The 25,164-nt window shown below is 46.7% G+C and overlaps 1 protein-coding gene across 1 annotated transcript; it reads right to left on the bottom strand.

The window, feature by feature from the left end:
* Positions 1-1,702: 1,702 nt before the first annotated feature.
* Positions 1,703-25,164, bottom strand: VXN (vexin; the record flags this gene model as incomplete). The annotated part of the gene is made up of 6 exons (XM_079722425.1): positions 24,757-25,164; positions 19,237-19,292; positions 10,605-10,755; positions 6,415-6,476; positions 3,778-3,869; positions 1,703-1,886 (listed from the first exon to the last, which is right to left on the bottom strand). Exons 1-6 carry the CDS (start codon positions 24,821-24,823, stop codon positions 1,703-1,705), a joined length of 612 nt encoding a protein of 203 aa, XP_079578551.1. The 5' UTR covers positions 24,824-25,164.

Raw genomic sequence — 25,164 nt, 5'->3', positions numbered from 1 at the left:
GCAGCATGTGAATAACAGTTGAGTCTGAGACCAGTGATGTGGCCCAGGTCTTCCTTGTAACCAAAAAATGGCAATTTCCAACCTGGTCTTAGACTGAAATTCACCATGGAGTCGCTGGTTTTGTTAATTGGATTGGATTAATTTAAGCTTCTGAATTAGAAAACAAGCCTTCTGGGGGCAGAGTTGAGGCCACAGATGACAAATATATGAGGCCCATCCTACCGATCCGCTCCACAGGCAGGCATTACCAATTGCCAACTGCACTCCTTTATCTCAGATTCTAGCTCCACACAGCACTCTAGGCAGCCTGTGCCAGTCAATTACGTTTAGCATTTGATATGAAAATTATTTACTAACCTTGGTTCTTCTCTATGTTCTGAATATTCTTGTATGAAGGAGTAGATATAACACAGGCATTGGAGCCTGACACCCATATGGGTTAGGTGCCTTCAGACTAATTATTTAACTACTTTAAAGCCGTGTCTATTAAATGGGGAAGGCCACCTAACTCAGAGTTGACAGAAAGATCGGGATAATGTATGTAAAGTGCTCACTATCCCACCTGGCACATAGTAAGCATTTAATAAATGGTAACTATCATTATCATGTTATCATTTTAAGGCTACTGATGTTGATGATAGAATTGATGACATTTCCATTAAAAGAAGGAACGCATAATATGATATATTATGAAACCATATGAATGGTTTACATGATTTGTATCATGTACTGGTTCTAACTCTGTCAAATCGTTTCCTTCAAATATTGCCCCCAGAGACATATTCCTACCCCTCAAAACCATCCTCAAATCAGTTACTAGAGTAGGCAAAGCAAGGAGTCTGGTGCAGAAGCTGAGGACCTGGTATCTAGTTCCACTATCTGGTATCTAGTCACATAACCTCTTAAGGCCCTTAGCTTCCCCATCTGTAGATTGGGAATAATTGTGCTTTCTTTAACAGGAACTTTGTGAATGTAAGAGGTAATGGATGGGAGAGCATTTTCAAAGGTTAAAATAATTAGACCCAAGCAAGGTATTATTAATTCCACTAGACTGTGTCACTTCAGAAAATATTAGCATTCAAAAATTTAAATCATGTTTTCCTATAGAAAAATCACATGTAAAAGAATAGAGAATTCATGCAATCATGCCAAATGATCATCAGAACTGATCTTGACGATACCCTCAAATGAATATTAGAACTACTAAGTAAATATATATAGTGCTTTGTCACTAAAAATCGTACCTCATCAAGATGAAATAAATATGGTGACAGGAACAGTGAGAACCATTGTGCTTACAAGTGCCTGAAACATCAAATTCTTAACATTATACCGGAAATTAGAACGACTCACAAGGGAGACTGAGGAATTGCCTGCTTCCTTCCTTGGAGGTCTTTAAAATGGGTTGGGAAAGTTTGATTTTGGTGCCATTTTGCTTAAACATAGGGATATAAACTTGATGACCTCCCGAAGTCACTTTCAGACCAATGGCTTTATCGATTCTAAGAAGGAACAGTTTTCTTTTGCCTTCGAGGGAGGTTCGTTTCCCGTTTCCTGAGCCAGGGCGATTAGTTAGTACTGGAGGGTGATGTGCGTGGACCAGCTAGTAGCAGAGGTGAATGTCGCTCAGTTCCCATCTGGACGTTTCCTCCCCTTGTGCAGTGAACTCGGGCCAGCGCAGGGCACCTGGGGAGGGTCACCTTTAGTCAGCCTCAAAGGCGCTGTTGGTAGCTCCCACGTATTCAGACTTCTTCTTGTGCCTGGTCCACATTTTCCGGAGGATGCTGGGGACGCCACAGGAGGCACTTCCTGTCAGCGGTAGGGAGGCTTCTGCTCCCTGAGGGAGGGTAGGATACTCTTCAGTCATCTTCTTGAGGTGCCTGGATCTACGGAAAATCCACAGGTGGGTGAGGAGGGCGGTCACTGTGCTGAGCCTGTCTTTTAATTGCTGCCCTGGAGGAGAGGAGCCAGAGCCCTCACTCCTCCCCTGCTCATGCATCCTGTGACCACGGTGGAGGGTCACTGTTGGGGGCATGCAGGAATGACACCCCATCCCCCTGCCCCAGGGAGGTCCTTGCATGGGGAGAGGGAAGGAGGTGGCCCTGAGCACACTGGCTCATGGATCCCAAGTTCTGCTCTTGTTCCAAACTCTACCCTTCCTCACCCCAACCCCCTATCCCTCCAGCCCTACACAAACGATCTTGCTGGAAAGAGCAGATGTCACAAAGCGTCAACTATTGAAAGCCCCTGAGCCCTGGGGCTGAATCCTGCTCCCCACTTACTGTGTGACCTCAGGCAAGTGATTTGACCTCAGCCAGCCTCAGTTTCCTCGTGCAAAATGGGGATAATTTCATCTAACTCAAGGGGCTTTTGTGAGGAGGAAAATAAGGTCATAAAGCATCTGGCACATTGTCCACCTCAATAAATGTTCATTTTTCTCACTTGCTCTCCTTCAGTGAAAGAATGGCCTCCGTTTTCTTTTCAGTAGCCAGGGTCCAGGAACAAATGGAAATGAGAACGTCTAAGCTTAGAGAGAAACAGGCCGTTTAGAAGAAGCCTGTGCAGTGCAGCTGCGCAGATGGAAAGGGCGCCTCTCTTGAGGCACACGGTTCGTGTTTGCTGTTGCTGCAGCAGTCAGCAACAGCCATTGCTGCTCAGAACAATTTGCTACTATAAACTTAATACAATCGAAGAGATACTTTTCTCTAACTAGGTCCCAATACGTGGAGTGGCTTGGCTTTTATCATTCATTCTAGATGGCTTTCTTTCACCTAAAAGGGCTTCACCATGGTCTGTTCCTCCTCTAACTCCCTCGGCTTTCAAGGTGTGCATACCTTGGGTTGATACTGTAGTGCATGGTCCCTCATATGTGAGCATCTATCACTTTCCCAAGCATGTGTCTTTCCGATTCCCAGATTGTAAGCTTCTTGAAAAATGATGCAACCGTTGGTGCTAAGCTCTTCGCACATTATCTCATCCTGTTCTCACAATAATCTCTCAAGGGGTTATGATCGTCCCCATTTTTTCGGTTTTGTTTTGTTTTTAAAGAAACGAGGACACGGAGGTCTGAATAACTTGCCTGAAGTCATAGCAAGTCAGCAGCCGTGCCGGGCACGCAGGCAGATCTGAGTCAAGAACCCACTCCCTTCATCGTCCCCGAAGCCACTTTCCTGCCCTCTCCAGTCTGGAAGATCATGATGGGGGCGGAAATGCACACGCTGAGTTGAGTTTAAGACTTGCTTGCCATATTCTTTGTGCTACGTTGAAGGCAGTGAGGGCGTTCCTGGGGGGGCTTATCACTCCTGCTACTCTAGCTGCTGGTTCTGGGTCAGAGTTAATAGTAAGGTGCTGGTTATAAATTTGGTTTGAAACATTTGTATCTTACCTACTTTCTACCTGGGCAGGGGCCCTTAATCTAATGCGTGCGGCATTTCTGACACCAGCATGCCTTCAGGAGGCTCTGCATATGGCCTGTGATTACATTTATCTAATTAACCAAAACCCCTCCCTCTTTAGACTTCTCCTAGTCTAAAGAGTGGGGTTAATGAAGTGGAAACCATCAAAAACACTTCAGCTTAATCCTAGGGGAAAAGTTGATGTGGCGTGACAGACACCCGGGATTATTGCCCTCATTAAAAGGTAATTTACAGCTGGCAGGGATTCTGTTTTAGCTTCTTGAGGGTCTGACAGCCGGGCCACCTGTTAACTCTTTGGCCACAGGAGCACCGGAGCGGGTGGGGAGGCCCGAGGCAGCCAGGCTGGAGGCACAACACTTACCCTCTGGTCAGAACAGCTCTGTTCTCCGAGCCCGGAGCTGCCGCCTCCAGGATGGCGGGAGCTTTCACCGAGATCCGGGCCACCGGAGGCATCTAGGTTGTGAGAAGGGAGTGTGAGGATGGCGCCATGTCCCCAACTCCGGCAGTGGCTGGAGCCATTGGAAAGGGCATCAGCTAAACTGAACTACCATCAACCCAGGGCAATGATCCTCATACTGCCGTGGGCACCAGGCGCCCCCGGGAGGGCTTGTTAACGCAATGCTGGGCCCACCCTAGCTTCTGATTCAGTAGGTCTCATGTAGGCCCGAGAATCTGCATTTCTAACAAGTTCCCAAGTGCTCTAGTCCCAGGACTCCACTTTGAGAACCACCCACCTAGAGAAACTTGAAAGCAAGCAGCTCAGTCTTGCGCGGCCTCTGTCCTCCTTGCACCCCTAGGGTCTGTGTCCACTTTGTTGTCAAATCCTGTGGGTTCTGCAAGGTCAGTGTCACCCTCTCCCTTTTCTCTGCTGCAGCCTCAGGACCAGTCACTTGGGACAGGACCTCCTTTTTTTCCCACAAGACCCGCCACGCACCCTGGGCCCCTCCTGGATTCACTCACCCAGCTTTTCCTTCATTCTCTGGATCAAGCCTCATGTCTGCCTACCCTTCAAAGACCACTTCCTCCAGGAAGCCTCCCCTCAGGCTGGTGCCTCAGCTGACTTCTCTCTGTCTCCTGCATCCCCACAGCACTGAGTCCTTACGTGACATGTTTTGGCATCCCATCAATTCTCTCTTTACGGTTGTCAAGTTGTTTCTCATGCCGGTGCAGTCTCCCCAGGAATGGCGTGCGTACGACAGGGCCTGGGGCTTACCCTTGGGTGGCCCTCCTCAGCTCTCCTTAAAGGAGGTGGTGAGTGCTCAAGAAACATGGACCGAATTGAAAAGTCACTGGTAGCCCAAGCAGGGCTAGGTCCCGCGTTTGTTCAGTCAGTGGACCTCTGCTTTGCACCTCCACCCCACGCCCCAGGGAAGGTTTAAGATCACCACATTCCTGAAATTGCTGGAAAATTCCAGGTTGAGGACACCAGGAGTCACTGCCCCTTCTCTCCCGCAGGGGCCAAAGGTTGTGGGGAGAGTCACTGTGCCACCTTGTGGCCTCTCGGGAGCTGTCGCTCTCCATCGTGCCAGCAGCCCAGAAACATGCTTCTTCCCGGGCTGTCCACCATCCTGTTTGCCCCAGCGCATGTTAGCGTCAAATCAGATTTAGCTGTTCAAGCTCTGAATGGCTCTCCGCCCTGGGATGGGGGCTCCACTGAGCTGCAGGACCCCAGCCCTACCGCCTCAGACCCAGAGGTCAGTCATGCTGCCGCTCTCTCCTCTGCACTACTGTCGCCCCCTCCTTTGTGACCACCTCCCCATCACCACCCTGTCCCATCCCACCTCGCTGTGGCCTCCCAGCTGCAGCTTCCTCTCTGCCAAGGGCACTGAGTCCAGCCCGGGGGCTGGGGGCAAGTAATCCAAGGCAGTGAGCTGCCCTCTCACCTTAGCCTTGGGCTCAGCTGAGGGCAGCAGTTCGAGCTGTCACAGCCTGACCACCTTCACTCTGTGGTAACGGCCCAGCCATCCTCAGTTTCCCCTGGGTCCCAGGTTGGGACAGGGGGCCCCTGATCGTCCCATCCCTGCCCTTTGTGTGGTTTTTCTAGTACAGGGATGACCTAAATGAAATAATTGGATTCGATTTCCTGCCCAGACCAGGAGCAAAGCGCTCACGTCTCTGTCCAGTTTGTTCCATAAGGACGAGCGGGTGACTCAGACACTCTCTCCAGTCTGTTCTAGTTCTCATGCTCCGTGAATCTCTAGAGCTGATGCCCGCAGGGCCCAGGATGCCCAAGCTGACCTCACCTCCAGCCGCCACTCCACCCCTTCTGTGCTAACCCAGGGGACGCCCACATTCATGCCCAGAGGATGGTGAAGGAGATGTATTTTTTCAGGGTGACGCTGAGCTAGACCCAGACGTGCACTACCCGATCTCCCTTCAGGGAGGGACAAGCCGCCTCGTCCCCCCTCTGGGGGAGGGCGGGGAGCAGGTGGCCCTCAGCTCCTTCAGGTGACCTTGGCTACAGAGGGCCACCTCGCCCAAGGTCATGCCCACCTGGGCAGCCTGCGTGCCATGAAAGAGCAGGAAGAAAATATAAAGGATCGGTCAGCTGGGTCCAACGCGGGCAACCCAGATGGACAGTCCTTGCCCCAGAGCTCCCAGTGGGAGTTGGCTCAGCAGTTCCCTCTGAGGTGACGGTGGTGTGTGTGCTCACGGTGCTCGACACCCTTGCATCTCTTTACCCCCGTGGCTGCCCCTGGGAATTGGTCAGACACCCCACCTGGCAGGGGCCTGCCACAGACACTGCTTCCTTCCCCCCTGTTTGAGATGTCCGTTAGGTCATACCTTCTGTTTATCTAAGAGCTGAACTTCGGGCAAGGAAGAGAGAGGCGGCCAGTGGTGTGCCACCAGCTGGTAGGCTTTAGGGGCAAAGAACCCTCAGCTACACTTTTCTAATAATCCTCAGGCCTGGAACAAAGGGCACTTTGTCTTCATGGCACAGACGGGACAAGAAGGTTAAAGCACAGCAGACACAGCTAACCAGGTTGATTTTACTTACCAAAGCTTTGCTGTATGCTCGATTCCCACACAGGTTTGCTGATTTGGGTTCAGAAATCCCCACTGCAAAGTTGAACGGAGGGGACGTTACTCAGTGGTTCTCTGGGTTCCAGCTCCCCCGGGTTCTGCATCAATGATCCCGTAGCTAATCAATCACAAGCCAGGAATATTCTGACGGCCTTTGTACTGAGCAGGAAAATCACGCACTAGGGTCGGGCAATGGGACAACCGTCCAGTGGGTCACCTGCACCCCTGGCGCTCTTGGGGAGGTTAGAACTAAGGTCTAATAAGATCACGTGTGTGGAGGTGTTCAGTACGGGGTCTGCCTGCAGTAGGGGACTCAGAGGATGTGCCCTTAGCTCCTCCTTTCTTCCTAAGGCGCCAGATCACAGGAGGTTATCAGGAGTTAAGTCTTTATAGCTGGGATCAGTCCTTTAACCTGCCGCTCCTGGACACGCCTCTGTGAAAATGAGCCCAAAGTCCTGCCTGCTGTGGGAAGTAAGCCTCATAATGTGGGAGGATTGGAAGTTATCAGAGTCCTGAGGTACTGGCATGAGATGTATGTGAGAACCTTCTTTCTATGCCTTTATTTGAGGCTCGACCCGCTGCTGGGAATCCAGATGTTGAGCTGAGGTAGCTGGTGATGGGCGGGGGTGGGGTGGAGTGGGGCTCCACTGAAGGCTGGCCTTCAGTCGAGTCCCTCCTGGGGCAGATGTTCCTGGGGGAGCCCCATGCTATCAGACTGCAGCGTAGAGAAATACCAGCCCCCCACCCCGAGGAAAACATCTTAAGGCCAATAAAATGAAGTTACAGACTACCAAGATCAGACCACGGTGTGCCATGCTCTGGCGTAAGTGACGATACTAGCTCATATTTTTGAGCATTTACTGTGTCAGTCGCTGTGCTGAGTGTAAGACTCATAAACATGGTCTTATTTAATCCTCACCACAACCCTCACAGGTAGACATCATAATAGATGTGGAAACAGAGGCTCTGGAGATGCACAGCAATTACGATGAAGCTGGGTGAGGAAGATCTACGGAATGGTAAGCTGACCTCTTCGGTGGTCTTGCAAGGCTGGGAAGACTTGACCGAGGGACCCCCTAACCCATTCTGGGAGGAATTTGCCAGGTGGAGAGGCCCAGGGAGGGCAACCCGCAGAGAGAACAGTGTCGGGGAAGGTCCAGAATATAACAGAATATAATGAGTGGTCACAATTACACCACAGCTCAGGGCTGTTCTGTGCGTGGATTGGCAGGGATAGGAGTGTCACAGGAGATGGCCCTGGAGAGGTGAGCAGAGGACTGGGTCCTGGAGAACCTTGGGCATGGTCTGGAGGGCAGCTGGGGGTGGAGAGGACACTGTTTAAAGCAGAGGGACGGCAGAGGCAGATCCTGCTTGAGGCTACCCTCTGGTAGCCTTGTGGAGCAAGAAGGACTGGTAGCTGAGGACCAGGCTCGGCGGCTACACACAAGGGATGAAGGGAGTCTGACCCACTGGCCTGAGATTGGTACCAAGGAGACATGAGACAAACGGAGGAGGAACTGACACTGTCAGTGGTTAGTGTGTGGAGCAGGGGTGGGGAGGACAAGGGGGTATTGGGATAAACATCCCAGCGGCTTGCTGGGAAGATGGATCGTGGCCCCAGCTGAGAAAGGAAGAGAGGTTTGAAGGTGGAAGACGAATTCCATTTGAACAAGTTGATTCTGAGATGTCCCAAGGACATCTTGGTGGAGACATTCCACCGGCCCAGGAGGTGGGTGTCCCCTTTTCCGGGCACTTGAGGTTCACCTGCTCAAGCCTTCAGAGTCCCCACTCTTTCCAAGGTTCCTCAGAGCATATTTCTCCCACGTGAGAAGGCTACAGCATCCAGGAGCTTTCTCCTTTAGCTCAGAAAAGAAACATGTTTCCAGATTTGAGATCCCTGGAGACACATATCCTTCTGACGGGAGGATGGAAAACTCGTGCCCAAGGCCGGTGCCCAGCCTTCCTGTGGGTCTGGCTTTGACTCAGAAACCCTCCCTCCCTCTCATCCCCTCTGGAATCTGTCAGATTGTGGGAGCTGAAGGAATTGAATCGATGCCCAGCTCAATCTTTTTTTTCTCTTTTTTAAAACCTGACTAGCACATTCCCTGCATGAGCTGACTGTCATACGTCGGGCAGAGTCTCTCCATTTCATAACTTGCTGTTCTCCCCTTCAGTCCAAGCTTCCACAAGCTACTTAGAGAGGAAAGTAGCCTCTAAAACCAGACAGCTGGAAAGACATTATTTTCTGGTGGAAAGATGCAATTAGCTAGCAAATCAGGAGACATGAGATTTTTCTGCTGCTGATGAGCAGTGCACCTTGGGTAAGTCAAACAGTTTCCATGGTTTCAGTTTCCTCTTCTGTAGATCGGCAGGGGGTGCTTGCAGAGATCAGTGGGCTTCCACCTTCAGGGAGGTGGAAAGTCACCCTGGGAGCAGGCTTGTTAAAACAGATTTAGCTGGGCCCTACCCCAGAATTTGATTAAATAGGTCTTGGGTGGGACCCCAAATTTGCATTTCCAGCAAGTTCGCAGGTGGTTCTGCTGCTCCAGGGATGCCACTTGGAGAACCACCCATTAGATCTTCCCTAAATCCTTGCTAATCAGTATGTTGTCCTTGGACCAACATCATCAGCATCATCTGGAAGATTATTAGAAACAAAATCTGGGGCCCTACTTGGTCCTACTGAATTAGACTCTGCATAAAAACAAGATTCAGGGCTTCCCTGGTGGCGCAGTGGCTGAGAGTCCACCTGCCGATGCAGGGGACACGGGTTCGTGCCCCGGTCCGGGAGGATCCCACGTGCCGCGGAGCGGCTGGGCCCGTGAGCCATGGCCGTTGAGCCTGCGCGTCCAGAGCCTGTGCTCCGCAACGGGAGAGGCCACAACAGTGAGAGGCCCACATACCGCAAAAAAAAAAAAAAAAAAAAAAAAAAACAAGATTCACAGGTGATTCTTCTAAACATTAAAATTTGAGAAACATGGCTCTAAATTCATTTTGTGATTTTGTAGAGAAGATATTCTTTTTCTTTCTATGCACAGGCAACCACCACCCACCCACCCACTTATATATAGACGGAGGGAAAAAAATTATCTTCTCAATTCGCAAGGCACATTGTGGTTTCCCTAAGGCTTTCACTCTCCATAAAAATGTATATATGTAATCCCTTAACTAGAGAATATAGCTTGACTTATGGGTTCTTACACGTAGGATCTTAAAAACAGGATCAGGGTTTTAGTGACCAAAGAAACCTTAGCGATCCAATCTAACATCTATGAGGGAGGAAAGAGAGGAGATGGATGGATAAAGAGAGACACTCAATGGAGTCTAATTTCAGTTCTTCTAACATACAAAACTGTTGACACCCAACAGCTTTGAAAAGGATGTCCAAGACTTTTTGTGTATTTCTGGAGTTAAAAATAGGAATAACTTGAGGCAGTGGGCATAACAGAAATAACCTAAACCAGGAATTAAAGGCTAAATACAATCACAGACTTCAGCAGGCTAGACACAGATTCCTGTTTAACTGCTCGGGTTGGGAGCCATTTTTCAAAATAGTGTGGAAGGTAAGACTCTAATGCTTCCAGGTTTCAAAACAAATTTGTCTCTAAATTCTTTTTATAAATTGTTGAAATAGTTTACGGCGTTCAAATTTAAAATGGTGGGATTTTAAGATGGCAGCTGATGAAGAGCCTGTATAATTACACACACACACACACACACACACACACACCTGTAAAATAAAGTAAGCTTCTTCGCTTCATGAGTCATGTGTACACTGGTTTCCTCTCCCCGCAACGTCTAATGATGTTTACCTCCTCCTGAAGCCCGCAGGACTGCCTGTGGAGCTAGGCGGTAGATGAGAGCATCTTTGCTCATCACGCAGACCCAGCAGCGAGTGTCTTAAGGTAGAAGGAGTTTTGTGGTGCTGCAGTGGGGGGAGGGGGGACCCAAGCAGGTGCATTCAGAGCAGGACCGGCATGCACTGGGGAAGGCGGCGGCCCCACGCGCAGGTGCTCCGCCCACCGGGCGTGATGGAGGACGCCAGGGAGGGCCACGATGAGGCTGGAGCCCACACAAGCCAGTTCGCGGGCACCGTGGCAGCTGCTCTAAGTGGGCCACTGCCCCCCAGGGAGGTTCCGGGGACCCGGGCCGTGACGCACGTACCAGGCCTGGCGGGGTTCTTGGCGGGGTGGGCGCCCTGCGGCCGTGCGTTCTGGAAGCGGCCCGGCCTGCGGGCCTCGCCATCGCGGTGGTCGCTGCGGTACTGCAGCAGCTCCAGGGGCCGGGACGCGTAGAGGTCGGACTCGATCAGCACCTGCGGGGGGAGGAAGGACCGTCAGCTTGTTCCTCCCCTAGAATCTCAGCCTCCACAGCCGAGGCCAGGACTGCCGCTTTGCGGACGGACCTCGTGCTGACCCGGAGCCTTCCTGACTCCAGCCATTGCTGGGAGCAGCGAGGAAACCTGGGGAGACTGGCCTGAAACGGCGAAGTGTTGTGTTTAACTTCAGCATGTCCAGTGGCACCATGGTGCAGGAAAATGAGGTTTCTGGGGGCTTCTCACCAGCCGTCCCTTCACAGAGTCGGAAGCCTGGACCCTCAGGCCCCAGACTGGGACCAGTTAACTGCCCCAGGGCTGGACATAGTTTGACAATAGAACAGGCTATTTGAAATGAGGACAGGCCCTGGAAATCGGGCTCTTACAGTCTCTGCAGCTCAGTGGGCGCCCTTGTTCACGCAGAGGACAGCTTTCTGGATGCTCCAGCGGAGGGGAGACCTAGGCAGAGGACTCGGGGCCCAGCTGATTCCCAGGTTGTAAAAAGGAAGAACCTGCTGGCCAGAGAAAGCAGGCACGGCTCGCGGACGCTCACGTTTCCTCTGCCTTGTAGAGTGCCTGTCAGCTGGAGCTGTGAGAGATGAGTTTCCACGACCTGTGGCTCGGTAAGTGGAAATTCTGGCAAGCCAGAACGGAGCGCTACATGCTAAGGTGTTTTCAATGATGATCCCCTGCTGAATAGTGGTTTTGGCAAAGTACATGACGAGGAATACCCCTTCTGTCAGGGCCCACTGAAATGGGCCTTTAAAATTATTATAAAAATACGTAGATCATTGACATAATTTAAATGTACAAATTTGAGACAAAGAGTACCATATTTTATCTTAATACCGGGGGTGACAAAGGGAATCTTAGCAATTTGGGGCTCATATCGTGCATGTTTGAATGCACAGCCATGACACCGGGGTCGCTCATTCTGAATGTCTTCACTCCTTTAAAGCAGGTTAGAACTTCTAACATTACGCTGCAGCTTCCCTGAGGTTTGTATTTATCATTCTCTTGCTCACTCATTCCTTCCTTCTACAGACATCCTGCGAGGGCACCTCTGTGCCAGATCCTGGCACTGAGTCCATCTGTGAGTGACGTGGACCCATTTCAGCCTTTACAGTCGAGCCTTTGATGAATTCCCCTCCATTGTCCAATGTAACAATTGTGGAGGAAGCTGAAGCAAATAAGACTGAATTTTTAAGTATTATAATAGGGTTATATTTCAGTTCAGTGGAGAAAAATTGGACCTTTAATAAATATTGTTGGAATAAATGTCAGGCCACTGGGGGAAATGGATCCATGTCCACACGTCTCATACGAAAATGAATACCAGACAGACCAAAGATGCATGTTAAAAAACAAACAGGGGGCTTCCCTGGTGGCGCAGTGGTTGAGAGTCCGCCTGCCGATGCAGGGGACAGGGGTTCATGCCCCGGTCCGGGAAGATCCCACGTGCCGCGGAGCGGCTGGGCCCGTGAGCCATGGCCGCTGAGCCTATGCATCCGGAGCCTGTGCTCCGCAACGGGAGAGGCCACAACAGTGAGAGGCCCGCGTACCGCAAACAAAACAAACAGCAAACACTAGAATAGAATATGGCTCAATATAACATTTGTTACATATAATAGGGAATTATCGCCATGTACATAAAACGCTTACAAATCAATAAAGAGGAAAAAAAAATAGAAAAATGGGGCCGAAAACCAGCTGACAGTTGACAATAGACATGCAAATGGCCGGTTAACATGAAAGGTGCTGAACAACAATAATTAAATGCAAATTAAAACAAAGTTGTTTTTTCTCCTATCAGATTGTCAATGATGAAGAAGACAAATTTCCATTTGGGGTCGGTCATGCGAACCTGAGTTCAAACCCCAGTTTTGGTACTTCGAGGCTGTGTGGAAAGGGGTCATCCTCTTGAGCACCCTTGCTGTACTGGGGCAGAGTCACTGCTGGCCATTCGCAGAGATTTCAGGAACACAGCAGGTCCTCTTTCCCTGTGCCGCCTGTTTACCTACAACATCAGGAAGCGGTCATGTCCGTCCGCAACAGAGGAAGGGGAGCTGTCACTCTTTGCTTCGGTTTATCACAGATAGTCCTTTGCTTAAAGTAATATATCCCAAATCTGGGCTTATCTGGCTTAGGAAATTAACTCTTCTCAGGCCCGTTTTAGGACCCAGACTCATTCATTCTTTGCCTTTGGAGAAAGATGATGATAATTAAGGATCATTTAGGATTAGTGCCCTTTCTCTTCTTTTTTTTTTTTTTTTTTTTTTGCGGTACGCGGGCCTCTCACTGCTGTGGCCTCTCCCGTTGTGGAGCACAGGCTCCGGACGCACAGGCTCAGCAGCCATGGCTCACGGGCCCAGCCGCTCCGCGGCATGTGGGATCCTCCCAGACTGGGGCACGAACCCGTGTCCCCTGCATTGGCAGGCGGACCCCCAACCACTGCGCCACCAGGGAAGCCCCCTTTCTCTTCTGGGCACTGCAGCATGTGGGATTTTTCCCCCAATAATTAAAAATATTTTTCCTCCAGCTTTACTGAGATATAAATTGACACATATGATTCTATACGTTTAAGGAGTACAATGTGTTGATTTGATATGTTTGTAAATTGCAAAATGATTAGAAGGTGGTGTTTCTGTTGGTTTTCCAGCAAGCCTTCAGTGCAGGCTGGGGGCAGCACCCGTCTGCCCTACGCCAGCTCACTGGGGGCTGTAAGGTGCAGTAGTGGGTAGTCTGGACTCACCACCCTGCACAGTCCCCTCAGCTTTTCCATTTCCTTCCCTCCTCTTAGCACTGCACTCTGCCATGGTGTCGCCCAGAATACTGGAATTTCCTAGATTAATGGCATTTTGGACACGTGTACCGTTTGGCCTCAGGGTTCCCCCTGGAATGTGGACCTCCAGGTCCAAAGGGAGAGACCAGAGCCTCATTACTGACATTCAAGCCTTTGGTTGTCTACCTCTCATCACAGGTATTTCGAATTTTGTTTTCATTTTTTCAGCATTCCTCTAATAAGGAGTGAGGACTGGTGTGTTTTCCGACCCATTTTGTAGAAGGAGGAAGTAAGGCAGGATGTGAAAGCCTGAGGAGTCCAGGGGGAGGCCCAGCATTTCCTCCCCTGAAAAGGAAGCAAATGTTTCCTTTTAGGAACAAGAAACCTCAGCCAGCCCTTCTCTGCATTGTGGGTGGGAGAAGGCAATGGGGAGGGAGAGAGTGGAGAGGCATTAGCTGCTCCGCCCCCTGTTGGATGTAGGTTTCCTGGGGTGGGAGTGAGGCTGGTTACTTCCCAGGTCCTGACTGAGGGCCCAGTGCCTCAGCAGGGTATCTTCTCGGCCCTGAAGGATGCCAAAGCAGTGAAGGAAAGAGGAGAGGGCTCAGCTCGGAAGATTTCCCTTTCTTAGCTGGCCTCGTGCTTGCTTCTCATGCCCCACAATTGTGGAGGCTCTGAGAGGGCTCAGGGCAGTGCATCAGGCCCACGCCAGGGAACGGACAGCTGGCTGCGTGGCTGTGGCCTCCTGAAAGCCTCCCGACAGCCTGGTTTTTTTCTGGTCTGTAGGATACGGTCCGGGCTGGATACCGCAGCTGGTCTTAGAACAAACTGGTCTGAGCACAGGCTCTTTAGCACCCTGAGTACAATGGTGAGATTGGGGAATGGGGAAGGAGTGAAGGGGAGATGTGTTTAATGTTGGATTTCCCTTTCCAAGTTCAGCAAATTGCCTGCTGAAAGTAGGGAATGTACTTGTGTAACAGATTCACTGTGATAAATTGATGCTTCCCTGCTGGGTTCAGATCAGAGACCTAGGGGGCTGGTAGGGAGTTAGAAAGACAGGTGAGACGTAGGTGATGGAGGATCATCATGATTTTGGTTGACGGCATCCAGAGTAAAGTTCTAGCCCAACTCCCTAATTTTACACACAGGGAAACTGAGGCCAAAGGAAGCCATGTGTCTTCACAGAGCTATAAGGGGCAGAGGCTGAACAAGGATCATGGTTTCATAACCTCTAAGGAAGTGCTCTTTGTAAGACCCATGGAAGTGCTGACATCCAGGTAAGAATTTTCAAGTGCAATTGATTGCTCAGTGCATTTTGAAAAATCAGATCACCAGGCGGAAAAATCAGATCACCACTCCTCCACAAGGTTGAAATCTGGGAAGAATGTGACTTGCACTCCCATTCCTTCATCTTTCCTGATGATGGCACTGCTGCTTATTTTGAAGGGGCTGTGAATCTCAGTAGTAATGGCTCCATTGCACTGGAAGGCCTAAGTAACACACGCTTTGGTGTAAATTTATTCCTTTAAGCTACTCTTATGATGTCTACGGCATCAGGATGATCAGGATGTCAGTAAAATTGCCTAAGAATCAGAGGGGATGGAGAGAAAACGACTAGTGAAACCATCTAGAGAAGGAACAGTGGGTGGCTGTAGAAGAAGACAATGTAACTTACAGGGGGTCCAGAGAGAGAGGAAACTGCCACACTAAGGATGATTCGGAGAGGAAAGAGATACTTGGAAGGAACCTGACATCCATATGGTAGCCCAAGGGGTGAGAATAGAGACAGATAAGAATTTCAGGACAAAGTCCTAAATATTGGTACATTAGAGCAGCTGCAAAATATGAACGATTTTCTCGGGAACTCAAAGGGAAGCCAAGAGCCAGTTGGATGAAAAAAGAAAAGGTCAGAGATAGTTCTTTCTTCTTTGGGACTCAGTTCCCCCGTCTTAGGTGGACTAAGACCTTTCCTGTCTTTTCTAATTTGAATGTTCTGTGCAGCTGGGTCTGAGTTTTATGAGCAAAGGATGAGTCATGCTGTTAGGGGAAATTAGAAATTCAGAGGAAAGCTCCAAGGCCAGAGAGCATTATTAAGCTGTCTTACCTGGAGGAAGAATGCATATTTGAAGACAAGACCCTACCTTCTGTTTTTTTTCTTTTTTTTACATCAAAAGCAATTTTTATTTGTATTCATACACTTGAGTCATTTTTTTTCCCCTTGGAGTAAAAATGTTTTAGGGAGGGAAAGTCATAAGCCATTCCCAGGAAAGCTGGGAGCTTGGTTCTACAGAGCCTGGCTGAAGTCAGTGGATACTCGGGGAGGCGGTGCCCCATGTTTTGGGGGCTTCGTGAATCTCATGCCCCTGTGGCTTCACTTCCACCATAGAGAGTTGTCTCCTTTGTTTGTGTTCTGAATCCCTTGAGAAATTTCTTCCCTAGCAGCCTATTTATCTCCTAGACAGTGTGATTTAGTTTCCATTTTTAAGCTTTTGTAATCCCACTTCTGTCCTTATAAAGCCAGTAGGTATTGGTATAAGCGGTGATTCAGACAGAAACACTGTTTAAGTTTAGAAATTCAAGGAAAGAACTTGGTTGAAAACTAAATATTCCTAATTCCCAAAGGATCTTCCCAGAGTCATGAGTGACTTGTGGCTCCTTCAAATCCAGAGTACAGATCTTCCTTGACTTACAGTGGGGTTACATCCTGATAAATACCCCTAAAATATCACAAGTTGAAAATGCATTTTATACAGCTAACCTACCAAACATCATAGCTTAGCTGAGCCTACCTTAAACATGCTCAGAACACTTACATCAACCTATGGTTGGGCAAAATCATCTCACACAAAGCCTATTTTATAATAAAGTGTTGAATATCTCATGTAATTGACTGAATACTGTACTGAAAGTGAGAAACAGAACGCTTGTCTGGGTCCAGGATGGTTCTAAGTGTATCCTTGTTTACCCTCGTGATTGTGTGGCTGGTGGGAGGCTGTGGCTTGCTCTGCTGCCCAGCATTACAAGAGAGTATGTTGTACCCCATATCACTAGCCTGGGGAAAGGTCAAAATTCAAAATTCCAAGTATGGTCTCTGAATGCATTTCACTTTGGCATCATTGTAAAGACAAAACTCATGAAAGTCAGGCTGTCGTAAGTCAGGGACCAACTGTAATGCCAAACTCAAGTCTGTGCTCAAACTCTAAATTACCTGCAAACAACCCCTCCCCTTTCCATGTTTGGTGACACCCACTGCTCCTTGAAAGTCAGCAGCAGTTTCCTTCTAGACTGTGTGCTTAAGTTTTTAGGGATCATGAGAAATACAAGAATTTCTTGCACTACAACAAAGAACTCATTAAAAGCCCTTTCTTTCTTAGTATATAAATATTCTCAAAGTCATTTTAAAAAAAGGATAAACCACTGACAGAAAAATGAGCAAAAGACATGTCATTTAACCCAAAGGGAGAAAAGGTCAAAATCTATGAAAAGATGAAGAATGATATTAATTACTAAAGAAATGCAAGTTAAAACAATGAGATGTTTTCACCTATCAGATTGTCAAAGATTAACAACATTTGATACCATATAGTGTTGGCTCAGGTGTTCTGGTAAAGGTAGTTTAAAACAGTTGCTAAGAATTTGGCAATGGTTATAAAATTTTTTCAATGTTCATATCCTTTGAGCATTTTCTTTCTTTTTTAAAATTGACATATAACATTGTGTACATTTAATATAAGGTATTGATTTGATGACCCAGCATTTTCGTATCTATGAATTTATCCTCAAAAACATTTGCATAAGAACATAAAAAATACGTTCAAGAGTATTTCTTGTGGCATTGTTTTAGTGGAAAAAATGGGGAAACCCCATTTATTGATAATTTGGTTAAATAATTAATTTAGAAAACATCAGATTTGGTTTGGGTAAAAAATTATAGTACATTCATTCATACAGTGGCATACTATGCAGCCTCTAAAAAGAATGGGGAAGATCTGTATGTATTAGTTGGCATGTAAAGATGCTCAAAATTTATATAGTGAAAAAAGCAAATTGCAAAACAGCATGTTCCTGAGCAATAAAGCGTGATAATTATACATTGTTATATAAGAAATTTTCATTTAAAAAAACTCCAGTGCTTAGTGAATGTTCAGTATGTATCAGGCTGTGGACTAAGCAGTTTACATGTATTAAATCATTTGCTCCTTCCAATGGTTATTGGGATGTGCGCTCTCACTCTCCCCATTTTAATGCTAAGCAAGTCAAGTCCTGGAATGGTTAGGCAACATGCCCAAGGTCATATAGCTAGAAATGGATAGAACTGGGATTTAAAACTGGGAAATGGAAGAAACCAGGCAGTTTGACTCTAGTCTGCATACCTAACCACTATGTTCTATAGCTTCTCAGGATTTTCTGATATCATAGTTTATATCTTTTTAGTATTTGAAATTTTGTAATGGGCCCATCCTGCTTTGGGAATTAAAAAAGTAATAAGTGTATATAAAACAACAAAGACGGGCTTCCCTGGTGGCACAGTGGTTGAGAGTCCGCCTGCCGATGCAGGGGACATGGGTTCGTGCCCTGGTACGGGAGGATCCCACGTGCCGCGGAGCGGCTGGGCCCGTGAGCCATGGCCGCTGAGCCTGCGCGTCCGGAGCCTGTGCTCCGCAATGGGAGAGGCCACAGCAGTGAGAGGCCCGTGTACCACAAAAAACAAACAAACAAACAAACAAACAAAAAAACAACAACAACAACAACAAAAGACTAAAACCAATCTCATTCCCAGGACACTTAAAAAAAATTTTTAAAATGGAGAATAGGATTTTAAAAATTGAGATACTTAGAAAATCAAAATAGTGTTCTACAAAAACAATTGTGATAGAAACTCCGGTATAACCAAGAGGGAACAATTAGCAATTAAAATAAAACTTTTAAAGTGCAAAGATGTATTGACAGCTTATATATAAAGAAATCTGTAAGTAAAATGAGAAATTCACAGGCTCTAAAGACATGTAAACTAATTTTAAGGTAATGCATATGCTTATTAAAGAAGCAAAAAATAATACAAAGAAATGAAAGCCAGTGCTGGTGAGGCTGGAGGGAAATGGAAAAGCATTGTTGGAAGCCTGGCCGTTGTCCAGAATTCCCGGTAGTGTGTGACGAAACTAGAAGCAGAAACCATCTTTTAAAAATCACTGTTCTATTCTCCGCTCTAGCACAGCAGTAGGAATGCAAATGATGGATGGATGGATGAAACTGGTCTTATTCTTTTAGTTGTTAATTCTACTTTGAGGCCTATGCACCACAGGATTAATCCAAAAAATAGTATTTTATACAAATAAATTCATTGCACTGCTATTTATAATAGTGAAAAAGTGGAACATTGCAAATGCCAACAATAGAACACCCAAGTCAGGGATGCTCTACCCACACTGTGGACTCTGTTTAAGAAAAAAATGTGTATATCAAATGAAGATTATTCTATGTGGGGACGATGACAGAAGGGGGTCCAATTCAGGACTGTTTGTTGTCCGGTTGACATTTGTCCGTTGTTTTGGTTAAGGGGAGGATGGAGAATGCAACAGCAACATGGGCTGCGGAAAACTTCCCAGGCCGTGGAGAGCGTGGATGGAGGGGGGAGTGAAGAAGCTAGACGCTGCTTTTTTAATGGAAGTCAACAAAAGGGATCAAAACTGAAGTTTTCTTACATTCTTGGTTAAGAGATGTTGAGAGCTCTTGACTCTTCTTCTGGCTGGACTGGACACTGCAAAGGGAGAGAAAGGAATGGTTTCAGAGAACACCTGTGAGGCTGATGTAGCTACAGTAGCAGTACGGAGAGGGTTTGCACCTGGAGTGGCACAGGGCCTGGAGGAGGGGGGTTGGGAAGGAGAGGCGGCTGCAATTGCAGTTTTATTTTATTTTTTTAATAGATCTTTCTTGGAGTATAATTGCTTCACAGTACTGTGTTAGTTGTGTTAGTTGATGTTGCACAACAAAGCAAATCAGCCACATGCATACACAGGTCCCCATATCTCCTCCCTCTTGAGCCTCCCTCCCACCCTCCCTATCCCACCCCTCTAGGTGGTTACAAAGCACCGAGCTGATCTCCCTGTGCTATGAGGCTGCTTCCCACTAGCTATCTGTTTTACATTTGGTGGTGTATATATGTCCGTGCCACTCTCACTTCGCCCCAGCTTCCCCTCCCACCCATGTCCTCAAGTCCATTTTCTATGTCTACCTCTTTATTCCTGCCCTGCAACTAGGTTCATCAGTACCTTTTTTTTTTTTTTAGATTCCATATGTGTTAGCATATGGTATTTATTTTTCTCTTTCTGACTGACTTTACTCTGTATAACAGACCCTAGGTCCATCCACCTCACTACAAATAACTCAGTTTCGTTTCTTTTTATGCTGAGTAATATTCCATTATATATATGTGCCACATCTTCTTTATCCATTCATCTGTCGATGGACACTTAGGTTGCTTCCATGTCCTGGCTACTATAAATAGAGCTGCAATGAACATTTTGGTACATGTCTCTTTTTGAATTAGGGTTTTCTCAGGGTATATGCCCAGTAGTGGGATTGCTGGGTCATATGGTAGTTCTATTTTTAGTTTTTTAAGGAACCTCCATACTGGAGGTTTCCATAGTGGCTGTATCAATTTACATTCCCACCAACAGTGCAGGAGGGTTCCCTTTTCACCACACCCTTTCCAGCATGTATTGTTTCTAGATTTTTTGATAATGGCCATTCTGACTGGCATGAGGTGATACCTCACTGTAGTTTTGATTTACATTTCTCTAATAATTAGTGATGTTGAGCATCTTTTCATGTGCCTCTTGGCTATCTGTATATCTTCCTTGGTGAAATGTCTATTTAAGTCTTCTGCCCATTTTTTAACTGTTTTTTTTTTTTTTTTTAATATTGAGCTCCATGAGCTGTTTGTATATTTTGGAGATTAATCCTTGGTCTGTTGTTTCATTTGCAAATACTTTCTCCCATTCTGAGGGTTGTCTTTTTGTCTTGTTTATGGTTTCCTTTGCTGTGCAAAAGCTTTTAAGTTTAAGTCCCATTTGTTTATTTTTGTTTTTGTTTCCATTACTCTAGGAGGTGGCCAATTGCAATTTTAGATGTTACTTGGTCGAGTGCACCAAAGCTCATAGCAGCACTATTCATCATAGCTGAAAGGTGGAAACAACCCAAATGTCCATTAACAAATTAATGGACAAACTAAATGTGGTATAGACATACAATGGAACATCATTCAGCCTTACAAAAGAATGAAATTCTGAAACATGCTCTAACATGGATGAACCTTGAAAACATTAAGCTAAGTGAAATAAGCCAGATACAAAGGGACAAATATTGTATGAGTCTGCTTATATGAGATACCTCAACTAGTCAAATTCATAGAGACACAAAATAGAACAGAGGTTACCAGGGGCTGGAAGAAGGAGGGAATGGGGAGTTGTTATTTAATGGGTAGAGAGTGTCAGTTTGGGAAGGTGAAGGAATTCAGGAAATGGATAGTGGTGATGGTTGCACAACCATATGAATGTACTTAATGCCACAGAACTGAACACTTAGATAGTTAAATGGTAAATTTTATTTACCACAGTAAATTAAAAAAAAAAACTTGAAGAATCAATTAGCCATAAAAAAGTTACTTGGTTGGGGAAAAGGTGTGCATTTTGTTGAAAGTGGAGACACCTGGACATCTCTTTTGCACATTGACGCTAAAGTGATTTACTTGGATGTGAAATCCCACAGTGCCACTGCCTTGCCTAGAATGGAAATGACTTCTTGTCACATCTCAGATTAGTGCTCAGGTGAGACCTGTGTTATTTTCTGCAGAGTGCCTGCTGCCATGAAGCCAGGCGAGCAGGGGGCTGGTTAAGAGCCAGGGCTCCAGACTCCTTTCACTTGGGTGTAAATCCCAACTTGACCACTTGCCAGTTGTGTGACTTGGGCAAATGACTCATCCTTGCTAAGCTTCACTTTCCTCTCTGGTAAAACCCGCACCTACCTCAGAGGGCTGCGGTGAGAATTAAATGGTCTAATCTTTATCAAGCCCTTGGCCCAGCGCCTGCCAAAGAGTGAGTTCCCAGGAATTAGTGGGGGTTATTATTGATACAATTCTCCTCTTTCTTTGCAAGGTGAGGGCAGGTGGAAGGAAGAGGTGATAACTTGTAGAGACTGTAGCCTCCGTCAGGAGTTCTCCTTCTGGAGTTTTCTCCGTTTCCTCCTGCTGTTCCCCGGCTCCCCTTGCCAACCCCGCCGCATTGTTGTTTATCCCCAAGAGAATTATTTTGAATGCTGTTCACCCTAGAATTAAACCCACTGGTGAGCTTCAGGAAATAACTTCTGGTATAACTTCTTGGTAAAACCACAGATTTTATCTTTTATATTTACTGTGAATTGTGCCTATGAAATCTTTCCCTTAAAGGGCTCTCCTCTCTAGGAAGTAAAAATACACACTTGTCCTCAGTTACAGACCTGATCTATGTCTTGTGCCTTAAAATACCTAAGAAACACCATAACACTTGCTGTTGCCATATTTCTGTGAGCTTTAAGATGGCTCAGCTAAAAAAAATACATAGATTTAGGTTGAACCCATTATATATGTATGTGTGTATGTTGGAAAACAGGGATATAATACGACGACGATAAATGTGATAGTGGCTCGCATTGAGCTGTACTAGGTGATGACTTATTTTCTTCTCGCATTCACTCCTCACAGCAACTCTTTGGGGTCGGGTGTCTTCATTAACTCTGTTTCTTAGGTAGATACTGAGGGTTAGGGTCACACAGTTGGTGGTGGAACAAGGCCTGCGCTCTTAAACACTAGGTTGCTGAACTTGTGCTCGGTAAATGTTCGTTGCACGTTGAATACACATGGCTGAACAGGAGCACGTGGGAAAGGGCATACCAGGGAGGACTATAACCCTTGTTAGAGAAAATCAAACCAACCTGTATTTCTGCAGGCAGGGAACGTGGGGATGGCATGAAGAGTTACCAGTCTCTCTCATAAGCAGTGACTTAGGAAGACCTGGCCCTGTCTTCGCCCACTGAGAGCCTTATGCTTGATGCTCTGGAGGAGGCGAGATGAGCCAAAACAAGGCGTAGGAAGAGGCGGACTTCTTCCACTTACAGTCTAATATAAAACTGCGGATATTCCTTTTCTAGAGAACAGCTTCCTGAGCAGTGACATGTCCATGAATACTGATGACTAATTTAATACCCGGAGGTGGCCATGAATAAAAATGGCAAAAAAGAAATACAGGATTGAATATTTATCTTTGACTAAACATATTCATTGCTCAAAATATGGAATAAAAATAGAAATCACTTTGTAAGTGATGTATTTAATGGTGCTTACTACCATGCCAGGTACTGTTCTAGATGCTTTATGTATTTTGTCTGTATCTCATTTTTCCCCCCATAATAACCTTGGGAGGTAAGTTCTAGTTCTTCCTTTTTTATGAGTGGAAACTCAGGCCCAGAGAGGTTAAGTGCCTGTCCAAGGTCACACAGCATATAAGTGGTGGTGGGTCTCTTGACTACTCTACTAAGCAAATGGATTCAAAGGCCCTGTTTTGAATGATTTTCTTCAGGTGAAGTATGACGTTGCTCCTGAATTGTAAGTTTTTAATTTAAGAGGACCATTCAGCTTTGATGTTTTTCTCCCTTAAATTTTTTTAAATGGAAAAAAATTATAGAACATAGACATTTTAAGATTTTCATATTTGCTTTCAATTCGTTTTCTTCTCATACAAAAGAAATAACAAATGAGAGGACAAGTTTTGGTCCCTTTTCTACTCTTCCCCAATTCTACTTTCCTCCCTCTCCAGGGCTACTAATATCACTAACTTTATCTGTGTCTTTCCAGCCTATGTTTTTTATGCTTTTCTCTAGATATGTATCCATAAACAATATATAGTACTGTACAAATTTAATAATTTTTAGCCTGCTTTTTTTTTTTCTCTCAACATGATGCTCTTGGGAGCTGTGTCCACACACATAGATCCAGTTCTTTTCCCTGTTGACTACTGTGGAGTATTCCAGAGTCTGATGACACCACATTTTTCCCCTTCCCCTCTTCAAGGACATTTAAGTTGTTTTCAGTTTTTCCCTTGGAGACCCAGTGGCCCTATAAGCATCCACGTATAAGAGCATTTACAGGAGTGGAACTGTTGGGTCAGAGGGTCGGCTTTGACTTTTCAGGGACATTCCCGAGTCTCCAGAGGGTGTCCCAACTTCAGCACGTGGGCAGACTCCCAGCTTTTTCTTCTCTCCCTCTGTCTGGCAATAGATGTCTAAAGCTTAATTTATGTTCTGCCGGCTTTCTCTTTGTGGCCAGGCTGAGTCTCTCCCTTCCCCCCAGGAGTGGCCATGTCGATGGCTGACGTGGGAAGAAGAAAGGGGTTGTTTGAACAGGGGGTCACAGCACCAGCAGACATCCGGCCCTCTTCATTCAGTCTGACAATGGGACCAGGGGCTAAGCCGGGGTCTCGGGCTCTCCCAGCAGTACAGGGGCTGCAGGGAGAGCACAGGGGCGGCAGGAGAGAGGACCCAGCTCTGCAGGGGGCAAGGGAACTATCCAGGGACACAGAGCCCTTCCCGGGCCTTGACACCATTCACCTCAGAGCAGCAGGGCTTTTACAAAGTCACACTCTTTGGCGGTGCCAGTGTCGGGTTAAGTTTGGGAGTGCGGCCCTGGGGTCTGTGCAGAGGCCAGCCTGGGTCAGGGCATTCTTGGACCACTTCATTGGACTTCAGGCCACACTGCCAGCAGGATCCCTCCTCATATTTCACGGCACAGTTAGAAATCATACTTTTGAGCCAGCTGCTTCTCATTTCAGAACCCACTTGCTCACTGGAGAAGAGGAAAGGATCTATCTGCCCTGGGAATTTTGTTTTCATGTCTGTTTCCTAAAACAATGGCTTGCTGTCACTTTCGTTTGGCAAACCGGGTTGCCAGTATCGAATTAAGTAAAACGAGGAGTGGTTAGCTGCTCTCATTTCCCCTTTGATGGATTGTTTCTCAATGATTGATGTTCACCCATATGCCTCCTTTTCAGAAACAACCACAAACACCGTCAAAACAGAGAGACCATCCGACCTCAGAAACCTGGGGGTAAACCGTAATAAGACAGCATATGACTGTCTTTACCCCCTGCTTAGCCTGCCATGTTAAGGAAACAGTCGAGGGCAATTTTACTCACCCTTGGAAGGAATCACGGTGGTGAAAACGTCTATATTTTCATCACTGCAGCTGTAAATCTGATGCATCGTTTCAGCCTTCTCTCCCCAAAAGTGCCTGGGAACCGGAGGCCTCTCTCTGAACCCCTAGTCGCGAGGTTTCCTAATCCAGTCTGGCTCGGGGATCATTGTGCCGGTCCACAAAAGACAGGCTGGTGCTGTGATCTCATCTCATTCCAGAGTCTTCACTGCAACATTTTCTAATCCCATCTGTCTTTTTCTTTTTTTTTTTTTTTTATGAATCCTATTATTGCGAACCTTTGATGGAGCCTGGAGGTTTCAGTCCCCTCGCGGCCAGGATGTATTTAACATTTTTATTTTGCCGTGTCTGCCGCAGTGAATTTGGAAGTCTTTTGTGAAGTGGTGATGAA

This window comes from Hyperoodon ampullatus (genome assembly GCF_949752795.1).
Source record: "Hyperoodon ampullatus genome assembly, chromosome: 17".
Classification (NCBI taxonomy): domain Eukaryota; kingdom Metazoa; phylum Chordata; class Mammalia; order Artiodactyla; family Ziphiidae; genus Hyperoodon; species Hyperoodon ampullatus.
The sequence above is the reverse complement of the archived record's forward strand: the minus strand, read 5'-3'. Positions and strand labels throughout refer to the sequence as shown.